The 16,519-nt window shown below is 40.7% G+C and overlaps 1 protein-coding gene across 1 annotated transcript in view; it reads right to left on the bottom strand.

The window, feature by feature from the left end:
* dlg1b (discs large MAGUK scaffold protein 1b) overlaps positions 1 to 8,070 on the bottom strand; it is a 137,104-nt gene extending 129,034 nt beyond the window's left edge. The window contains 2 exon segments of the mRNA XM_072669294.1: positions 2,396 to 2,527; positions 7,200 to 8,070. Coding sequence (XP_072525395.1) covers positions 2,396 to 2,527; positions 7,200 to 7,218 — 151 coding nt within the window. The 5' untranslated portion in view covers positions 7,219 to 8,070.
* Positions 8,071 to 16,519: the final 8,449 nt, after the last annotated feature.

The raw sequence follows: 16,519 nt of genomic DNA, 5'->3' as shown, positions 1-16,519 counted from the left end.
GTGGCTGGGACAGGAAGCTCCACACCTTCGGGGTCTGACAGAGCAGTGCTGGCTGGATGCCAGCCTGACCCCTGGGAAACTCAAACAGGCTGCCTGACATTCCTGCCGCCTGCTTTCCACGCCGAGTTTGTTATCAGTTGGCCTGGGAGAAGAAACCCTACTCCAGCTCCTCAGAATAACCCCGGGTCAGTCAGACACGGGACGGGCCTCTACATGTACGGGCGGGATCAGTGAAAAGAAAAGGGAACATTATAATCCTAAACTGGTGGGAAAGAACGGCTGACACTTTCGAGCACCGCACCCCCCCCCCATCCTAAACGGCCCTTGTATTTCACCCCCCTTTAACCTTCAGTATTGAACAGGCTGTTTTGTTTTTTGACATATGCAAATGAGCTCTGTGTTCTGTGTCCGGGCTGAAGCGCACCTTGAATGGGCGGGGCTAAACTGCTGCAGGCTGAATAGGTAGATATTTTCAGCTCTGGAAAAAAATTAGGAGACCAATGAATTTATTAATTTTATTTAAGTTATTTCAGCATAGTGATTTCTGAATGCTCTCAAAGTTCAGATATTAGTACTGTGTTTAAATCTGAATAATAACTTCTTTACATTATAATTATTATAGTAATTTATTCACATTATCTGAGCAGCTGTTTTTGAGAAATTGGCATTTCTGCTAATAAATAAATGCTCTAAAAAGAAAATATTTTTATTTGGAATTTAGGGGAAATGTTGTCCATGGTTTATGAAATACAGCGCAAATGTTAATAACCCTAAACACACTGCCTATAACATAAACAGCAAAACCAGAGATACTGATCATGTAGGGTGGTCTCTTCATTTTCCAGAGCTATATATATATATCCATTCATATATCCATTCATATATATATATATATATATATATATATATATATATATATATATATATATATATATATATATATATATATCCAAATACTCTGAAGCATACTTACTGCTTAATTTAACAATTATTAAATGTGGAATGTGACATCATAACATAACACAGTTATTACTATGTAATAAAGCTTTTAACTTTTAATTATGCAGGTCGATGCCATATTTGTCACATAGAGGATTTGTTGGAAATTAATAGTGCCAACATTTTGTGAAAGACTCTATGTAAATGTGTTGGGTTTTAAATATCATAATAGGATACTTCATATATAAGATAATACACAGTGCCTGTCAAAAGTTTGGACACACTTGGTTAAATTTGTATGCCGGAACATCTATAAATAAATAAAAAAAAAGAGGTCACTGGGGACACTGGACGAGTGTCTTCTGTAGTTAGGGTGTTGTGGCTGGAGGGGGGATTCAAGTAGGGCCAAGTTGTAGTGTGTGTATGTGTGAGGGTGGTATTGTCTCTTAAACCATGCTGCTACAGTTAATGTTAATGTACTTTCATACACACACATAGCCTTAATAGCCTATATGAGCAAATCAGCCACTTTCAGACCCCTCACCCCCCCCAGGCATGACATCCTAACTATGGAGGATACCCATGTGTCCCCAGTGTCCCCTTTTAGAAAGCAAAAATATGGTCACCCTAGTATTTGGATCAAATGTTTTTAAGATGATGATCAGCACACATTCAACCAGGTGTGCCCAAACCTTTGACTGGCACTGAAATGTATTTATATAAAATAACATATTCTTTTAATATTTAAGCTGATTTGGGCTGATATACAGAGGCGCACATTTCCCATATCTGTACCATATCTCCACGGCCAGGCTAACTACTTCAGCCTCCCGTCGCCTAGACGTCGGTGGCCCTCCACCCCTTTGAAAACTGTGGCAATGGTCATGACACCACAGGGTGGCTCAGGTCACACTGAGGGTCAATGTGACGTTTATTACCCGGCACCTCAGTGTGCCGGCCAGTTACACCCAACACAAGGAGGGAAACGCAGGAGAGTTCCCAATGAATCCATGTGCTCCAAACAGTCGCTGGTAGCCAGGTCGTGTAATGCTGCATTAGCAGTGTGGGGATGAGGCCGGTAGCCCGGCTAGAGGGGTACAAAGCCCCCCAGTCATTGAGCTGTGGAGCAGTGGAAGAACTGTGTCCTCTGGAATGATGGAAAGGCTCCTCCTGGACAGTAGAGACAGTTGCCCCAACAAAAGTAGGATAAGCTCCTTTTGCTACCCTTGGTGTCCCAATACTTTTGTCAGTTATTAACATATACTGTGAAATAAATGAAATAAATTGGCAGGTGAATATGTTATTGTAAATGAGAACATCTAGCGGGACGTCCTGTGATCGCGGTGATGCTGCTGATGCGATATATACTGTGCAGCCCTTTGGTGTGTATCTTTACTGGGAATCGCTCCAAAGCACCAGAGAAGCTCAGAAGAACCAGAAACAGAGCCATAGCTACCTATGAGTGCCTGGAAGAGGTTACTCTGGAAGATGTCGATCACTCTCTGAATGGAGCTCCTCAGCTGTCTGTCCTCGGCGTGGCTGAGCTTCGTCCTGTATTCCTCCAAGAGCAACAGAGCCCGCTGCGCATCTACGGGACAGTCATACACCGTTACTGACCAACATGGAACATCTGGACTTTCCACAGGTAAAGCATGTCAGTAGAAGCTAAAGGCACATCTGTATGTGGGAAGAGTTGCCAACTAGGGGTGTAGCGATACACAATTCTGTCCGATTCACCGTATTCTACACTATTATTGTGCTTTTACAATGTTGTTAAATTGATTCATAATTAATAGAATGCATATTAATTATGAGCCACGCTGTCATGCATTTGCATTGTGAGATCATGCCGCTACTGCCGACCATCAAGGACTGACTCAGAATGATTCATTATTATATTATTATATTAATATTATTATATTTTTCTTATATTCTTATATTTTATATCAATAATTGTTTTATTTATTTATTTAACAGAATTAACAGAGAAATTAATTTAAATACTGATGCAGCCTTTACTCTTTTCGTATTATACATTTTATAGTATTGTAAACAAAAACAAAAATACAAAAATAAAAAACTATAATATATATAATAATAATAATATATTAAATATACTAACATTATTATATTTTTATCATATTATATTTTATATCGATAATTGTTTTATTTCTTTTTAAATTTAACAGAATTTCAACACAGAATTGAATTAAATTTTAATTGTTGATGCAGCCTTTACTCTTTTCTGAGTGACTCTCACATATTATAGTATAGTAAACCAAAACAAAAACAAAAAACTATAATATATAATATAATAATAACAATATATTAACAATATATTAATATTACTATATTTTTATCCTATTACATTTTATATCAATAATTGTTTTTATTTCTTTTTAATTTTAACAGAATTTCAACACAGAATTTAATTGTAATTGCTGATGCAGTCTTTACTCTTTTCTGAGTGACTCTCACATATTATAGTATAGTAAACCACAACAAAAATACAAAAATAAATAAAGAAATTAAGCAATAAACATTAACTTGTTATATTTTCACTTATTTTGCATCTTTTTTACTTGTGGTTTCTAGCAGCTTTAATACGGTCGTGTGTTGGGGCTACGATCCAACACATGGCGATATATTGCAATAGTGTATCAGAACATTATTTTGCTTATTGATTTTTTTATCAAATCTGAGGATAAACTGTCATAAGATAAAAACAAACCATCTTAAGCATAAAATCTCAATAAATGAAAATGAGATTTTTTATTAGATCCAGTTAGATCCAATCAGAACAGTGGGATCCGAAGTCTGAGTACAACACTGCCATCTAGCGATGCCATCTTAAACACAACACAAAATGAACCACTGTCTCACACCAATCTCGACACTATTAATTAATAATCAATACTATGTGTTTAAGGATTGATACAGTATTGTAAAACAGAATATTGCAATACTTCTAAATATACATATTTCTGACACCACTAATGTTTATGTTGGAATTTCAGTTTTTGTGGAGTTGACTAATTTTGACATGTTATACATTTTTTATTTGAGGTTAATAACATGAATATTTTGCACAGTCATATGATTTTATAAGTTTGTTTTTTTAATATATTTTTCTAAACTAAATGTGTTTATTACTAATTACTATTATTCTACTATCTACTATTATATCTCAAGAGTTGAAACTGTTCAGTTGGACATTACATTACAGTAGTGTTGATTTTACATGTACAGTAATCCTGCTTCTGTGGCAGGATGATGTTAATAGTATTAAATAGTATTTGATAGTATGTAATTGTATTTTTTCTGAGACAAATCGATCCATGTACTATATAATTCAGATTGCTGTAGAATGACAAGATATCAAAAAAACAAATATATAATTATTTGCTTCAAAATCAAGTATTTATTGAACCAACTTCATTTGTATCATTACATCCCTACTACAGTCATTGTCTACGTGGTAAAAATAATTTATTTAATATAATTTTGTTGCAGTATTTTGCACTGACCTTAAGAAATATGGTCAGAAATGGAAATTAAGTACCACGTAGAGCTGGACGATATGGAAACATTTTATATGCCGATATTTAAAGACATTTTTTACGATATACGATATTTATCACAATATTTCATAATGTAGACAAAATGCACAAACAGCTTAATTTTTTTAAACCACTGACAACAAACCCTAAACTCTAAAATCTTCAAACTAAATACTGCATTATTTCTAACAATATGCGCATCATTCCACCCCTTACTACAGGGGTCGACGATACAGTAATATCACGATACTCAAAAACATAATTACAGAGATTTTAATTCAAAATTTGCTGCATTTCATCCAATTAAACAGGGATTATTACTCTCTTTGTAATGATACATTACACAACGTTTTTTAAGCAAAATGGCAATATCCACAATATGCTCAGAATGACACGATAACAAAATTGATCACAATATGATAAGAAATGTCGCCATATTGTTTACTTATATTAGACTATTATTATGTCCCATAAATCAGACAGCTGTAGAATTACAACATTTCAAAAATCAGGTCCAAAATCTTGATTTTAGAATCGAATATCAAACCTTAAAATATATGTATCGTTACACCCCTACGACTATATTACAGTATAATAACAAGGATTTACAGCACAGTATTTAAAGAAATTATTACAATATTTGAAGATAGGTATAGGGATTTTTATTATTCCGATTTTTTGTTGCACCGATAACAATACTGTATCGGTATCGGCGCTGATTCTGGCACTTAGACACAATACCGGTATCGGTAATAGAGAGCATGATACGTTTACTGACGCCCTAATTTTATTTTATTTTTTTACATTTACATTTTACATTATGAAACCAAACGATTAAACAACCAGTAAACGCCAGTCATAAATAGTTATTATAGTAATTATTATTATTATTATTATTATTTATTAATAATAATAATAATAAACAGACTTTTAATGGAATTTTTAGCACTTTCTGTTTCCATGTGGCGTTTCTTTGAGTTTCAGCAGCTTAGAAATAGAAACACTCAGACACAAGAACCTGAATGTGAATGTTTTTTTTACGGCTCTGAAATGTGAATTTTACACCAGTTAAAAGCTGTTTGGTGAAGCTTAGCTACATCACGCTTCCCTACCTGCATGTGTTTCTGCATTGTGGCCATTTTTATTATTTCAGCTTTGAAATTTTTCTAATGTGCAGCTCCTCAACCTGTAAACGCTGTTCTTTCAAGCTTATTAGATCTTATTTGGGGATCAGATATTAAAAAAGTACAACCTATAAAAATCAGGATTTATAGCATCTATTGAGTATTGGTATCGGTGAGTTGGTATCTGTGTTGGTCCTCTGTATCGGTAGATACCGTATCGTCTCGGAAAGGAAAATCGGCGCATCCCTAATTTTTCTTACATTATTTTATTTTATAATAACTTATTATTTTATTATTACTACAAGTAGAGCTGGGCAATATGTTGAATATTTTGTCGCATCGTGATAAATTTTGCTAGCGTGGTACACAATAGTATCGTGGATATCGTCAGTCTGCACATTACATTACAAACAATGTAATCAGTCCTATTTAATTGAACAGAGTGCAGCATATTTTCAGTATAAATCACAGTACTCAGTATGGGAGAGTTTTTGGAAAGCAGTTTTTAAAAATGATCCGCTGTGATAAATAAATATTGTGATAAATATCGTATCAATATCTTTTAATATCGTGATATAAAACTTTTCCATATCGCCCAGCTCTAACTACAAGCTACTATACAGGACGAACTAGGCTATTTATAAGGTGTGAAATGTGTGGTTGGTCAACGTTGGTCAACGATCTGCCAAGAAAGACATTAAACATCATAACATTGACCCGAAAATCGAACCTTAGCAAAATACGTGCAGCGCTACACCCCTACACCCTTAAAAATAGAGGTGCTACAAAGGGTTCTTTGAGCTATCCATAAGGAACATGCCAAGAACCTTTAAATACTAATAAAAATAACTTCTTAAACCTTTAAAAAGTTCTCGGACCCCCGTCTCTTTTCCCATAATGCTCCTTTATGCAGGCAAAAATGGTTCCTCTGTGGCATCCCTCAAAGAGCCCTTTGTAGCCCCTTTATTTTGAAGCGTGTACTATATGTAATAACACCCCCACGGTTCTGAGAAGCTCTCAGATTGCGGTCTAAAGAAGTTGGCAACCCCAGCTACAGAAGGCCCAGCCCAGAAAAGACTTGGTGGGCAACTTTGAGACCCACCATACGCTACAGCGCCTGGCTAGAGATCCCCAAAGCTCCAAAACCCCTCCAAAACATCTCCAAATCCCCCAAACCTCCAGCAGCAGCAGCAGCAGCAGCACCAGCAGCAGCAGCAGCACCAGCAGCAGCAGCAGCAGCAGCAGCAGCAGGGCAAGGCCACTGCTGAATGTTTTACAGGCTATAGGGTTGCAACTTGCAGCTCAGGCAGCAGGGTGTGTAACTGCACGAGCCAACAGTCTCGCCCTGCACTTTCACTAGGAGCTGAGCTGGGCTGCCCTCCTGGAGTCCTGCATACTGGTCTCACAACAGACCTCGAGGAGGGTCTGGGGGGCTGACTGCTGAGCTGAATCAGGTGTGTTAGAGCAGGACAGTGTGTGTGTGTGTGTGTATGCTGGCGTCGGGGGGGGGGGGGGTGCAGGATTGGGAAAGACAGGCTTATGCAATAGTACACAAGTCCAAGTCTGCATTACTCACCTTTTCTCCTCACCGGCATGCTTCAGGCTGGCCGAGGGTCCACCGAACTGCCCCCTCTGTAGCTCTGCAGCTCTCTCCCTCTCTCTCCCTCTCCCTCTCTCTCTCCACAGAGTGTGAGGAGGGCTAAAAGGGTGAAGGGGTAACTCAGATCCCCCCTTTGGGCACCAGATCCCAGTGTTTATCCAGCAAACATGAAAGCAGCTCGCGCTGGCAGGGCGAAAAAAAAAAGGGCTTAAAACACGCCCCTACACAGATATACACTCCGCACGAGCGCAGCTACAGGCTTTACTGCACTCCTGCACGCTCCTGCACTCCTGCTCCGGGCTGACAGGGGTGGTGGTGGTGGTGGGGGTGGTAGAAGGGGGGGTGGGGGGACAGGGAAGACAAGCCTTTTTCCAGCTCGGACAGCTCGAGCACTTCAGGATCCAGAGCAGAGTTCAGCCTGCACGGTGCATGACGAAAGACACACACACACACACACACACACACACTCTCACTCGTGCATGCACGCATACATGTGTGCTCACTCACTCACTCATTTGCACGCACGCACACACACACACACACACACACACTTCCACTCACTCTGTCTCTCTCTCTCTCTCACACACACACACACACACACACACACCGTGTCGTCGCCAGTTGCAACACCAAGAAGCAAAAAAAAAAAAAAAAAAACTCCAAGCTGCTGCTGCTGCAAGTGCACCCCTGCAGAATCACGCGCACTTTGACGCCCTCATCGTGCGCGCGCGCCCCCAGAAAGCGCCCGACTTCTTCTCTCCTCCCTCTCTCTCTCTTCCTCTCGCTCTTCCTCGCTGTCTCTCGCCCCGACCCCCGCTCGCTCGCGCTGTCTCTCTCCTTCTTTCTCCTCCGTGTGTCACAAATTCCAAACTTTCCTCCAAAATGGCGTCGCGCGCTTGGCGGAGCGTCACGTGGCTCCGGCCAGGAGAGAGCCGAGACTTTCTTAAAGGAGCACCTCAAACTTCACAGAGCGGAGGGGGGCAGGCACAGAGGACCCCCCCCCCCCCCATCTCTACACTCAGAGTTATTGGGGGGTTATTATCAGATACTACGTCATTATATATTTTCATGATAAAAAAGTTATCCTGAGATACTAAGTCATTATCCTGAGATACTAAGTCATTATCCTGAGATACTACGTTGTTATTAAGATATGCTAAGTCATTGCTATCAGATATTAAGTTATTATGCAATACTAAGTTATTATTATGAGGCACTAAGTTGTAATTATGATATACTAAGTCATTATTATATGATATTTGGTTATTCTAATGACATATTAAGTTATTATAATATACTGTCATTATTATAAAATACTAAGCAGTTATCATGAGATATGAAGTTAGTATGAGATCATATGTTATTATGAGATCCTTAGTTGTTATTATGAGATATTAAGTTATTATTGTGAGATGTTAAGTTATTATTATTATGAAATAATATGTTATTATTATTATTTTTAGATAATATGTTATTATTATGAGGCACTAAGTTGTAATTATGATACACCAAGTAATTATTATATGACATAAGGTTATTCTAATGAGATATTAAGTTATTATTATAATATACTGTCATTATTCTAAAATACTAAGCTGTTATCATGAGAAATGAAGTTAGTATGAGATCATTGTAATGAGATACTAAGTTATTATTATCAGATAATAAGTAATATTTTTATTACTTAGTCATTATTATGAGATATTAAGTCATTATGAGATAGTAACATGATATTGTGAGCTAAGTTATTAGTATGAGATATTAAGTCATTATTATGAGATATTAAGTCATTATTTTGAGATAGTAACATGATATTGTGAGCTACTAAGTCATTAGTATGAGATATTAAGTCATTATTTTGAGATAGTAACGTGATATTGTGAGCTACTAAGTCATTAGTATGAGATATTAAGTTATTATTATCAGATAATAAGTCTGATTTTGAGACACTAAGCCAGTATTATCTAATACGTATCTCAAAATAAAAGAATGACTTGTCTATTTCCCCACTGCCTAACACTCGCAGTGATCTTCTGCAGTTTGGGTGGACACTTCTCCTTGGTGTCGTTTTCTAGAAAAACTAGCGGTCATTCCTGTTGTTTTTTTAATGATGCGCCACTCCGGTGACCGCTGACCACACACATTTGATAAGCAGAGATCATCTCTTTTATGTTTAAACAATCTGCAAAATAATGAATGAAAGTAGCCAACGTTCAGATAATTCCAAAACTGAGTTCGCGTCACAACTTGAAGGGGTTCTTAAGCCCCTATAACCCCTCCAGATGCTCCACTCGCCCCCAAACAGAGGGAACACTCGCGCCTCTCAAAGCTAACGTGTATCGACACAAACAGCTAAAGCCGTGTCCCAGATTAGAACGCAGTGGTGGTAAAAGAGCATTTTATTTTTAGATGGTCATGTTTTATGAATGACCCTCTCTGATCTGAGGCTACCTCTTCCTCCATCTGTGGAGGAGCAGCCGGCTGCCCTATTGTGCTTCGCTTTGTCCATTTCAGACAGATTTCAGAGCCCAACCTCAGAGGCTGAAAGAATAATGAGACGGTTACGAAGGAAGAAGCGTCCGTTTCAACGGCGGCCGAACAAAGCAGATCTGACAGCTTTATTTTCCAAGCTTGTCAAGAGGACGACACAGACGAGACCGTCCGTGTTCGAGGCCTGTACTGATTGGAACCGGCTAGGACCAGCCGTGAACTACTGACCAGGCCAGTGGGGTGCCCAGAGGCCTTCGACTCACAGAAGCCTTTTGCGCCTAATGCCACAAGGCCTAATTGGATAATGTGAACCCCAAACATCGCTGTTCCTCCGTCAACAAAACAAGCCATTTCCAAAATCCCAAAACTGTTACATCACAGTATTGACACCCACAACATTTACATAAACTCCACCCACTAGGCCAAATGCAGCTAAATCTTAAAAAGATACTTCAGGAGCTAAAAAAGCTAAAGCTAACGCTAAGGGAGAAGGTCTGGCCAGAGGGAGCACTATCACAAGGAAGCTGGGGGGGTGGGGCCAAGTGGGTGCTAGGCTAAAAGCTAACCCAGCTGACCATCTACAATCTCTGACCTCAGCTAGCTAGTCAGCACACTATGCTGAGAGGTCACTGAAAGGACAGCCACACAGCGGGGCACTTTCACCCCAAGTAAAGTCACATACACTGTAGGGACAAAAGTATTGGGACACCAGCTCATTCTTTTTTTCTTCTAAAAATCAAGGGTATTAAAAGGGTGTCCTGCTTTTGTTGGAGTATTAGTCTCTACTATCGAAGGAAGATGAGCTTTTGATTAGATTTTGGAGGAGCATTGCTGTGAGGATTTGATTGCATTCAGTGACAAGGGAATGTTAGTGAGGTCAGGGCGTTAGATGATGACCTCATCACCCCGACTCATCCCAAAAGATGCTCTGAGAACACAGCTCAGTGCTGGGGGGGCTTTATACCCCTCTAGCCTATAGGCCAATATGTAATTTTTCGATTCTACTGGCAGTATTTCTCTACAGCGACTAGATGAGCTGTGCACACATCTTTAAGTAGCTGAATACATACATGGAAAGGGGTGTCCACAAACTTTTGGACACCTAGTGTACTTACTATTTATCCATCAAATTGCAACTCAAAATACTCCAGAAACTTTTCAGAAACACTGTCTATCGTCAGGGATCAGGGGTCACAGGGTGATGGTGCCGTTCTAATGAGATGTTTTGGACCTGGAGCTTCTGAAGACCTGGAACCTCGACCTCATCCTGCAGGTTTCAACTCAACCCAAATCTAACACCCCCCTATTCAGCCCGTCGAGGACTTCATAATTACCCGGATCAGGTGTGAGGGGTTCAGCTTGGTCTGTGGGAAGGTATGTAGCTCTCCAGGAGCAGGGCTGGAGACCACAGTTTTGGATAGTGTAGTGTCTACAGTGGTGTTAGTGTTTACCCTTCCATGTAGGCTAGACCATGTCTGAAGTACGTAGAGCAGAGAGGGTGAAGGGCCTTGCTCAAGGGCCCAACAGTGGCAACTTGCCGAGCCCGGGTATCGAACCCACAACCCTGTCATCAATATCCCGGAGCTCTAACTGCTGAGCCACCACCACTGCCCACATAATAACAGTTTAGGGGGTTCCAGGGGTCTCTCAAGACCGTCAGCGATCTCTGGCTAGGTCTGAAAGAGCCAGACATCTTGATGTATTGAGTGTTGTCTTGGTTTTAGAACAGAACCCATCCCCAATGCTGAGGAACGTGGGTCCATATGCGATTTAACACGTCCACTTTCAAACACCCAATATTTACTCCACGTCATCCGACCCATCTGGCGCTGGCAGACAGTAATGTGATTATAGCAGCTGCTTTTTTTTCAGTCATTTCTGGACAAATTGCTCGTAAATAATCTTGGCATAAGACAGGATTTTGGCAGCGCTGGTTTTAAGCACAGTCAAACATTCAGCATTCTGTCAACAGCCAGGCAAACGGGATGGGAATTTCGCAGTGGGAAAAAGGCCGAGCGAGAGGGGTAGTAATGACATAATACACAGAGTATTAATGAGGCTGCTTCTACAGTCTGAGCCAGCGCTCCTCTAATTGTTGTGATGAATTATTAGATGGGCTTTACAAGCCTGAAATATCAACAGTGTTTATTATCTTGATTCGGCGGCGACTTACGAACGAAACCAGGCCGTAAACAAGGTCGTTCAGTGTATTCATACGAATGGGCTGTCAGTGCACCGGCATAGAACTGATCCTGAGAAGCAGACGATCTTCTGCTCCTGCTGCTGTACGAGGCGGAAAACCGGGAAGCCGGGAAGCTATTTACTGTGTGGCCTCTTTAGAGGCCTTCATTAGCAGGTCTAGCGCGGCTGAGTGGATCAACGCTAAATCAAATTGTGGAAATTGTGTCTTCGTCCTAATACACTGATGATCAGTCTGGGCTGGGCAAATGATCTAGTGTCATCATTTTGTGATGTTCCTGATATCTGACAAGCACAATACATTTGGTTTATATTTAATAAATATAATTTAATAACTTTTTTTACGAATACAGTGGTTAAATATGTCCTTTTTTAAAATATTTACCCGTACGTATACTCTCCTTCTCCCCCAGCAGTGAGCCCTCAACACTAGTGAGGGCAAGACCAAGACACGCCTCCTCTGACACGTGCCCAGCCAGCCACACCTCTTTTTGCGGCGTCACCAGGCAACCAATGCACCTGGAGGGAAGCACCGTATATCCGGCTCTGACGCACCAGCTAGCAGACACCAGTCACGGCCAGCGCCACACTAGTGTAATGTGGGGGACATTGCCATCTACCCACCCTAGAGAGAGAGAGCAAGGCCCCGGCTGACGATGGCTAGCATCCTCTGATCCACAGTGACAGCGCCTTAGTCTGCTGGACCACCAGGGACCCTAAATATGTACATTTTTAGATATTTACGCAACATCTACGCAAGTATTTTGGGAACTGAGCCATGTTGCTTTGCCATCGGCTGCCGGAGTCCGGGAGAGCACAATTTGACCGTGTGGGTTTTGTGGGATTTGGCCGGAGCTGCCGACCTGGGACAGTCCTCTGAGCATTTGGCGGCACCAAATTGGAAGAAAAAGGGAAAAAACATTATGCATCATGTATTTAATTTTAAAATAATAAATTATAAAATTATTAAACTTATAACAATAATTTGCTAGTGTGGAGGCAGGTGCGATGTTTGTTCGGCTGTTTGTTGGACTGAGAAGCGGGGTTATATAAAGGCCCTTATATAAGGGGCTGGAGGGCCTGGAGGAGGAGTTTGGGACGTGGTCCTTCTCCCAAAATTCAGTTACGTTACTCTGCAAATTCTGTAGTTTTTCTGCCTCAAGTTTGATAACTTTTTTATTAAATTTGTAAAAATTCGAAACATCGATTTGTATTGAAATTGGTTTGTTGTATTATTAGATTTTTTTAGAATAATTTGATCAGAAATTAATTCTGGATATTACGGTGGATATTAGTTTATAATTATTAATTATTATATAATTATAATAGTTTATCATTATTATTAACTTAATTAACAATGTTCTTCAGTTTCGCAGTAATTTCATAATCCCCAGAGCGCTGTTCTTCATTCTGGAAATACCAAATACCAAAGCAACCACCTAAAAATACCCTGTTATCCACCTTGGAAACCATTGCAACCATCTTAAGTACCACAGCAGTGACCTGGCAACATCCAAGCATCCAACCACTGGAGCTGACATATCAACTTTAGTTAGCAGCACCCTACCGATTACTTAGTGATGTCTTAGCAACCATCAGGAAAAACATAGCAACAACAAAGCAACACCCTCGCAACCACCTGGAACACCTTAGCAAGCATTTTTCTAACTAGGGATATATGGCAACTGGTTAACCCCACCGACCAACCATCTGACAGCTACATACCACACCGTGGCAGCTATGTACTAACACCCTAGCAACCTTCTGGAATTGTAGAGCAAGTGCCTAGCAACCACGTTGGAACTGCTTAGGCTGTACAATAAAGCTCAATTCTAATATTATATTAGAATTATATTTCTGATGATGCTACTAATGTCTTAAAAACATTAGATGCTGCAGCTTTTGGGTTTTTTTGTAAATCTGGATGTTTCTAATTTTGGATCCTCCACAAAAAAAAAACAACCCAGGCATGTTTGGTGTAAATGGGTGCTTTGTTTAAGGCTGCTGCTATTTCTGAACCGCAACCGCAATGGGACTGGTGGCCCAACTCCATGTCAGCGCCGTGGGGCAAGATTTCCTAGTAATCTATTCAAGCCCATGGCCTCTGATTAGATGATAGTTAGGGGGCAAGAGCTTAAAGTGTTTGTGAATGGCCAGATGGCACCCGACAAATCCCACCTTACATCATAAAATAAGTCTGTTAGCGTAATCCCCCCGCATCAGAATTAATACACAAGACAGCCAGTCTTAACAACATCCGACCCGGGGGCCGGCTGGGCTTTACAGAAAGTGAAACACACAATGCATGTCAGTGAGAGGAGAAACGGAGCAGGGCCTAGCATTGAGCCCAGGGGTACTATTCTACGATGCACCTACAGGCCTGAGTCAGGATGGCCTGAGGATAGCGTACTTTACCGTTATGTAAAAGTCTGCTTCCTTGAGACGTTGAGGGAGAGAAAGGCCTGTATGATCTGGAATCTGGTCTCTTCTTATATCATCTTGAATTTTTTTTTCGTTTGCAGCTTATTGAAACAAGCGAACGAGGGGAGTATTGCGGAAAGTGGATTTGCAACTTTCAATCTGTACTAAATTTGTTTTTGCAGATTTTGTTTTAGATACAAGCTAACAAAGTAATTAATTACATAATAAAGTAGTTACTTTAATAATTACAAAATACAAACTGCAGAACGTTCAATATTAGCACTGTAATTGTTCTTAGCAATCTTATCAGATTGCAGCTGGTTAGCTTTTAGCCTTGCCTCCACTGGGTTTCCCTGGGTTTGGCTTTCTCGGGGCAAGCTGGTGCTGGTGCTGGTGCTGGCTCTTCCAGTCTGGTTCGGCTGAGGGAGTCCAGTTTGTGTTTGAGGGAGCAGATGATGGAGGGAAGACGCGGTAAAAGCCAGCATCAGCTAGCGTAAGCTTTTAGCCTAGCATGCATCCCTGTTTGCTTTCTGCAGCTTTTGCTTCGTCACAGGCTTGAGTTTGAGCCCCCCCCTTTCTGGGGGCCTGGTTTCCGTGGCAACCCATATTACCATAACTAGCAAAGACTGGAGGTGATTAGCTGCTCTCTAATATCAACGACACCATATTCTCCCGAAGTTACCTTCACGTTTTACCACTTAACCAGCTTTGACTAGGGCTTTCTCTAGTGGGCGGGGTTTCTGTACATGCTGGGGGTGTGGCTATAACTAGTCGGGACTGTGATGTAACAGTTTTAAGGTTTCGAAATGTACCCGTTTTCTAGCTAAACCCTGGATGTTCGTTTGAAGGAGGACCAGCAGTGTTTGAGGGTCAGGGTTTGTCCATGTACCGAGCTCTCATTTCTCAGCTACACCACGATACACACAGTTTAGCTTCCTAGAGCCCCGTTAAAGCAGCTAGCCAACCACAGTGACACAGTTCAGTCCAAGCATACTGCACAAACAGAGACATTTAGCTGTGCCACGTGACAGAGCCTCTTGTCCGAAACCCACATTTACAAAAAAACATTATTTGAAATACAGTCTCAATATCAGAGCCCTTTTTTTCAGCACAATTGCCACAGGCACAGTTTTCCTCCATTGTGTGCACACGAATGCCCTTATTGTGGCAGCCTGTCTATAACAGCACAGTACGCCCACTGTCACTGGAGATTTCTCTCAATGGGCCTCTGCTTCACTTCACTATGGCAGATGCTCAACACAAATACTACCATTCAAATAAAGCAACCCGGAGTAAAAAGCCAGCAACGTCCCTGACTGTTACACGCTGTGGGTCGAGCCGCTTTACAAATGATCGTGGCACTGATTCGGGTGGACAGTAAATCTATGACCTCACGAGGGTCCACTATATGTTGTGATTCGTTAAGAAATCACATTACCAGTGACTCGATTCATCTTCAACGCAAATGCTGGCTGGCTATTGTGTCTAGTTCTTTAGATTTTAGGCAATCCCAGCTGTGCACAGATAATCTAAAGTAATGCCCTGAATTAGCAATCCCAGAGATTAATCCTGGAGGGTGAGACACCAAAACAATAGCGTGCAATCAATGCACCCAACCGGAAGCTGTAATACCAACAAACTGATTGTGATCTGATCACTTTGTTGGTTCTTTGAGCGATGCCATAGAAGAACTATTTTTGGTTTCGTAAAGAACCATGTTTGATTATGTAGAGTGACATCACACATAAATGAATTTGAGTCGAGTTGACTTATGACTAATTAAGGCGTGGGAACAAGATAATGAAGTTGTGGCCATGACTTAGTAAGTCATGGGAATGAGATAACTGAGCCATGGCAATGACTTAATAAGAACAAGATAAATAAATCTTGCCTACTACTTAGTAAGGCATGAGAACGAGATATTTAAGATGCGGTCATGACTTAGTAAGATGTGGGAACAAGATAAATAAATCTTGCCTACTACTTAGTAAGGCATGAGAACGAGATATTTAAGATGCGGTCATGACTTAGTAAGATGTGGGAACAAGATAAATAAGTCATGGCTACTACTTAGTAAGGCATGAGAACGAGATACTTAAGATGTGGTCATGTCTTACTAGGTCATGGCCATGGCTTAATTATCTCGATCCCATGCCTTACTGAGTCATAGGCACAGCTTAAGTATC

The sequence above is a fragment of the Salminus brasiliensis genome, chromosome 23 (assembly GCF_030463535.1).
Source record: "Salminus brasiliensis chromosome 23, fSalBra1.hap2, whole genome shotgun sequence".
NCBI classification, from domain to species: domain Eukaryota; kingdom Metazoa; phylum Chordata; class Actinopteri; order Characiformes; family Bryconidae; genus Salminus; species Salminus brasiliensis.
This window is presented reverse-complemented; position numbering and strand designations above follow the sequence as displayed.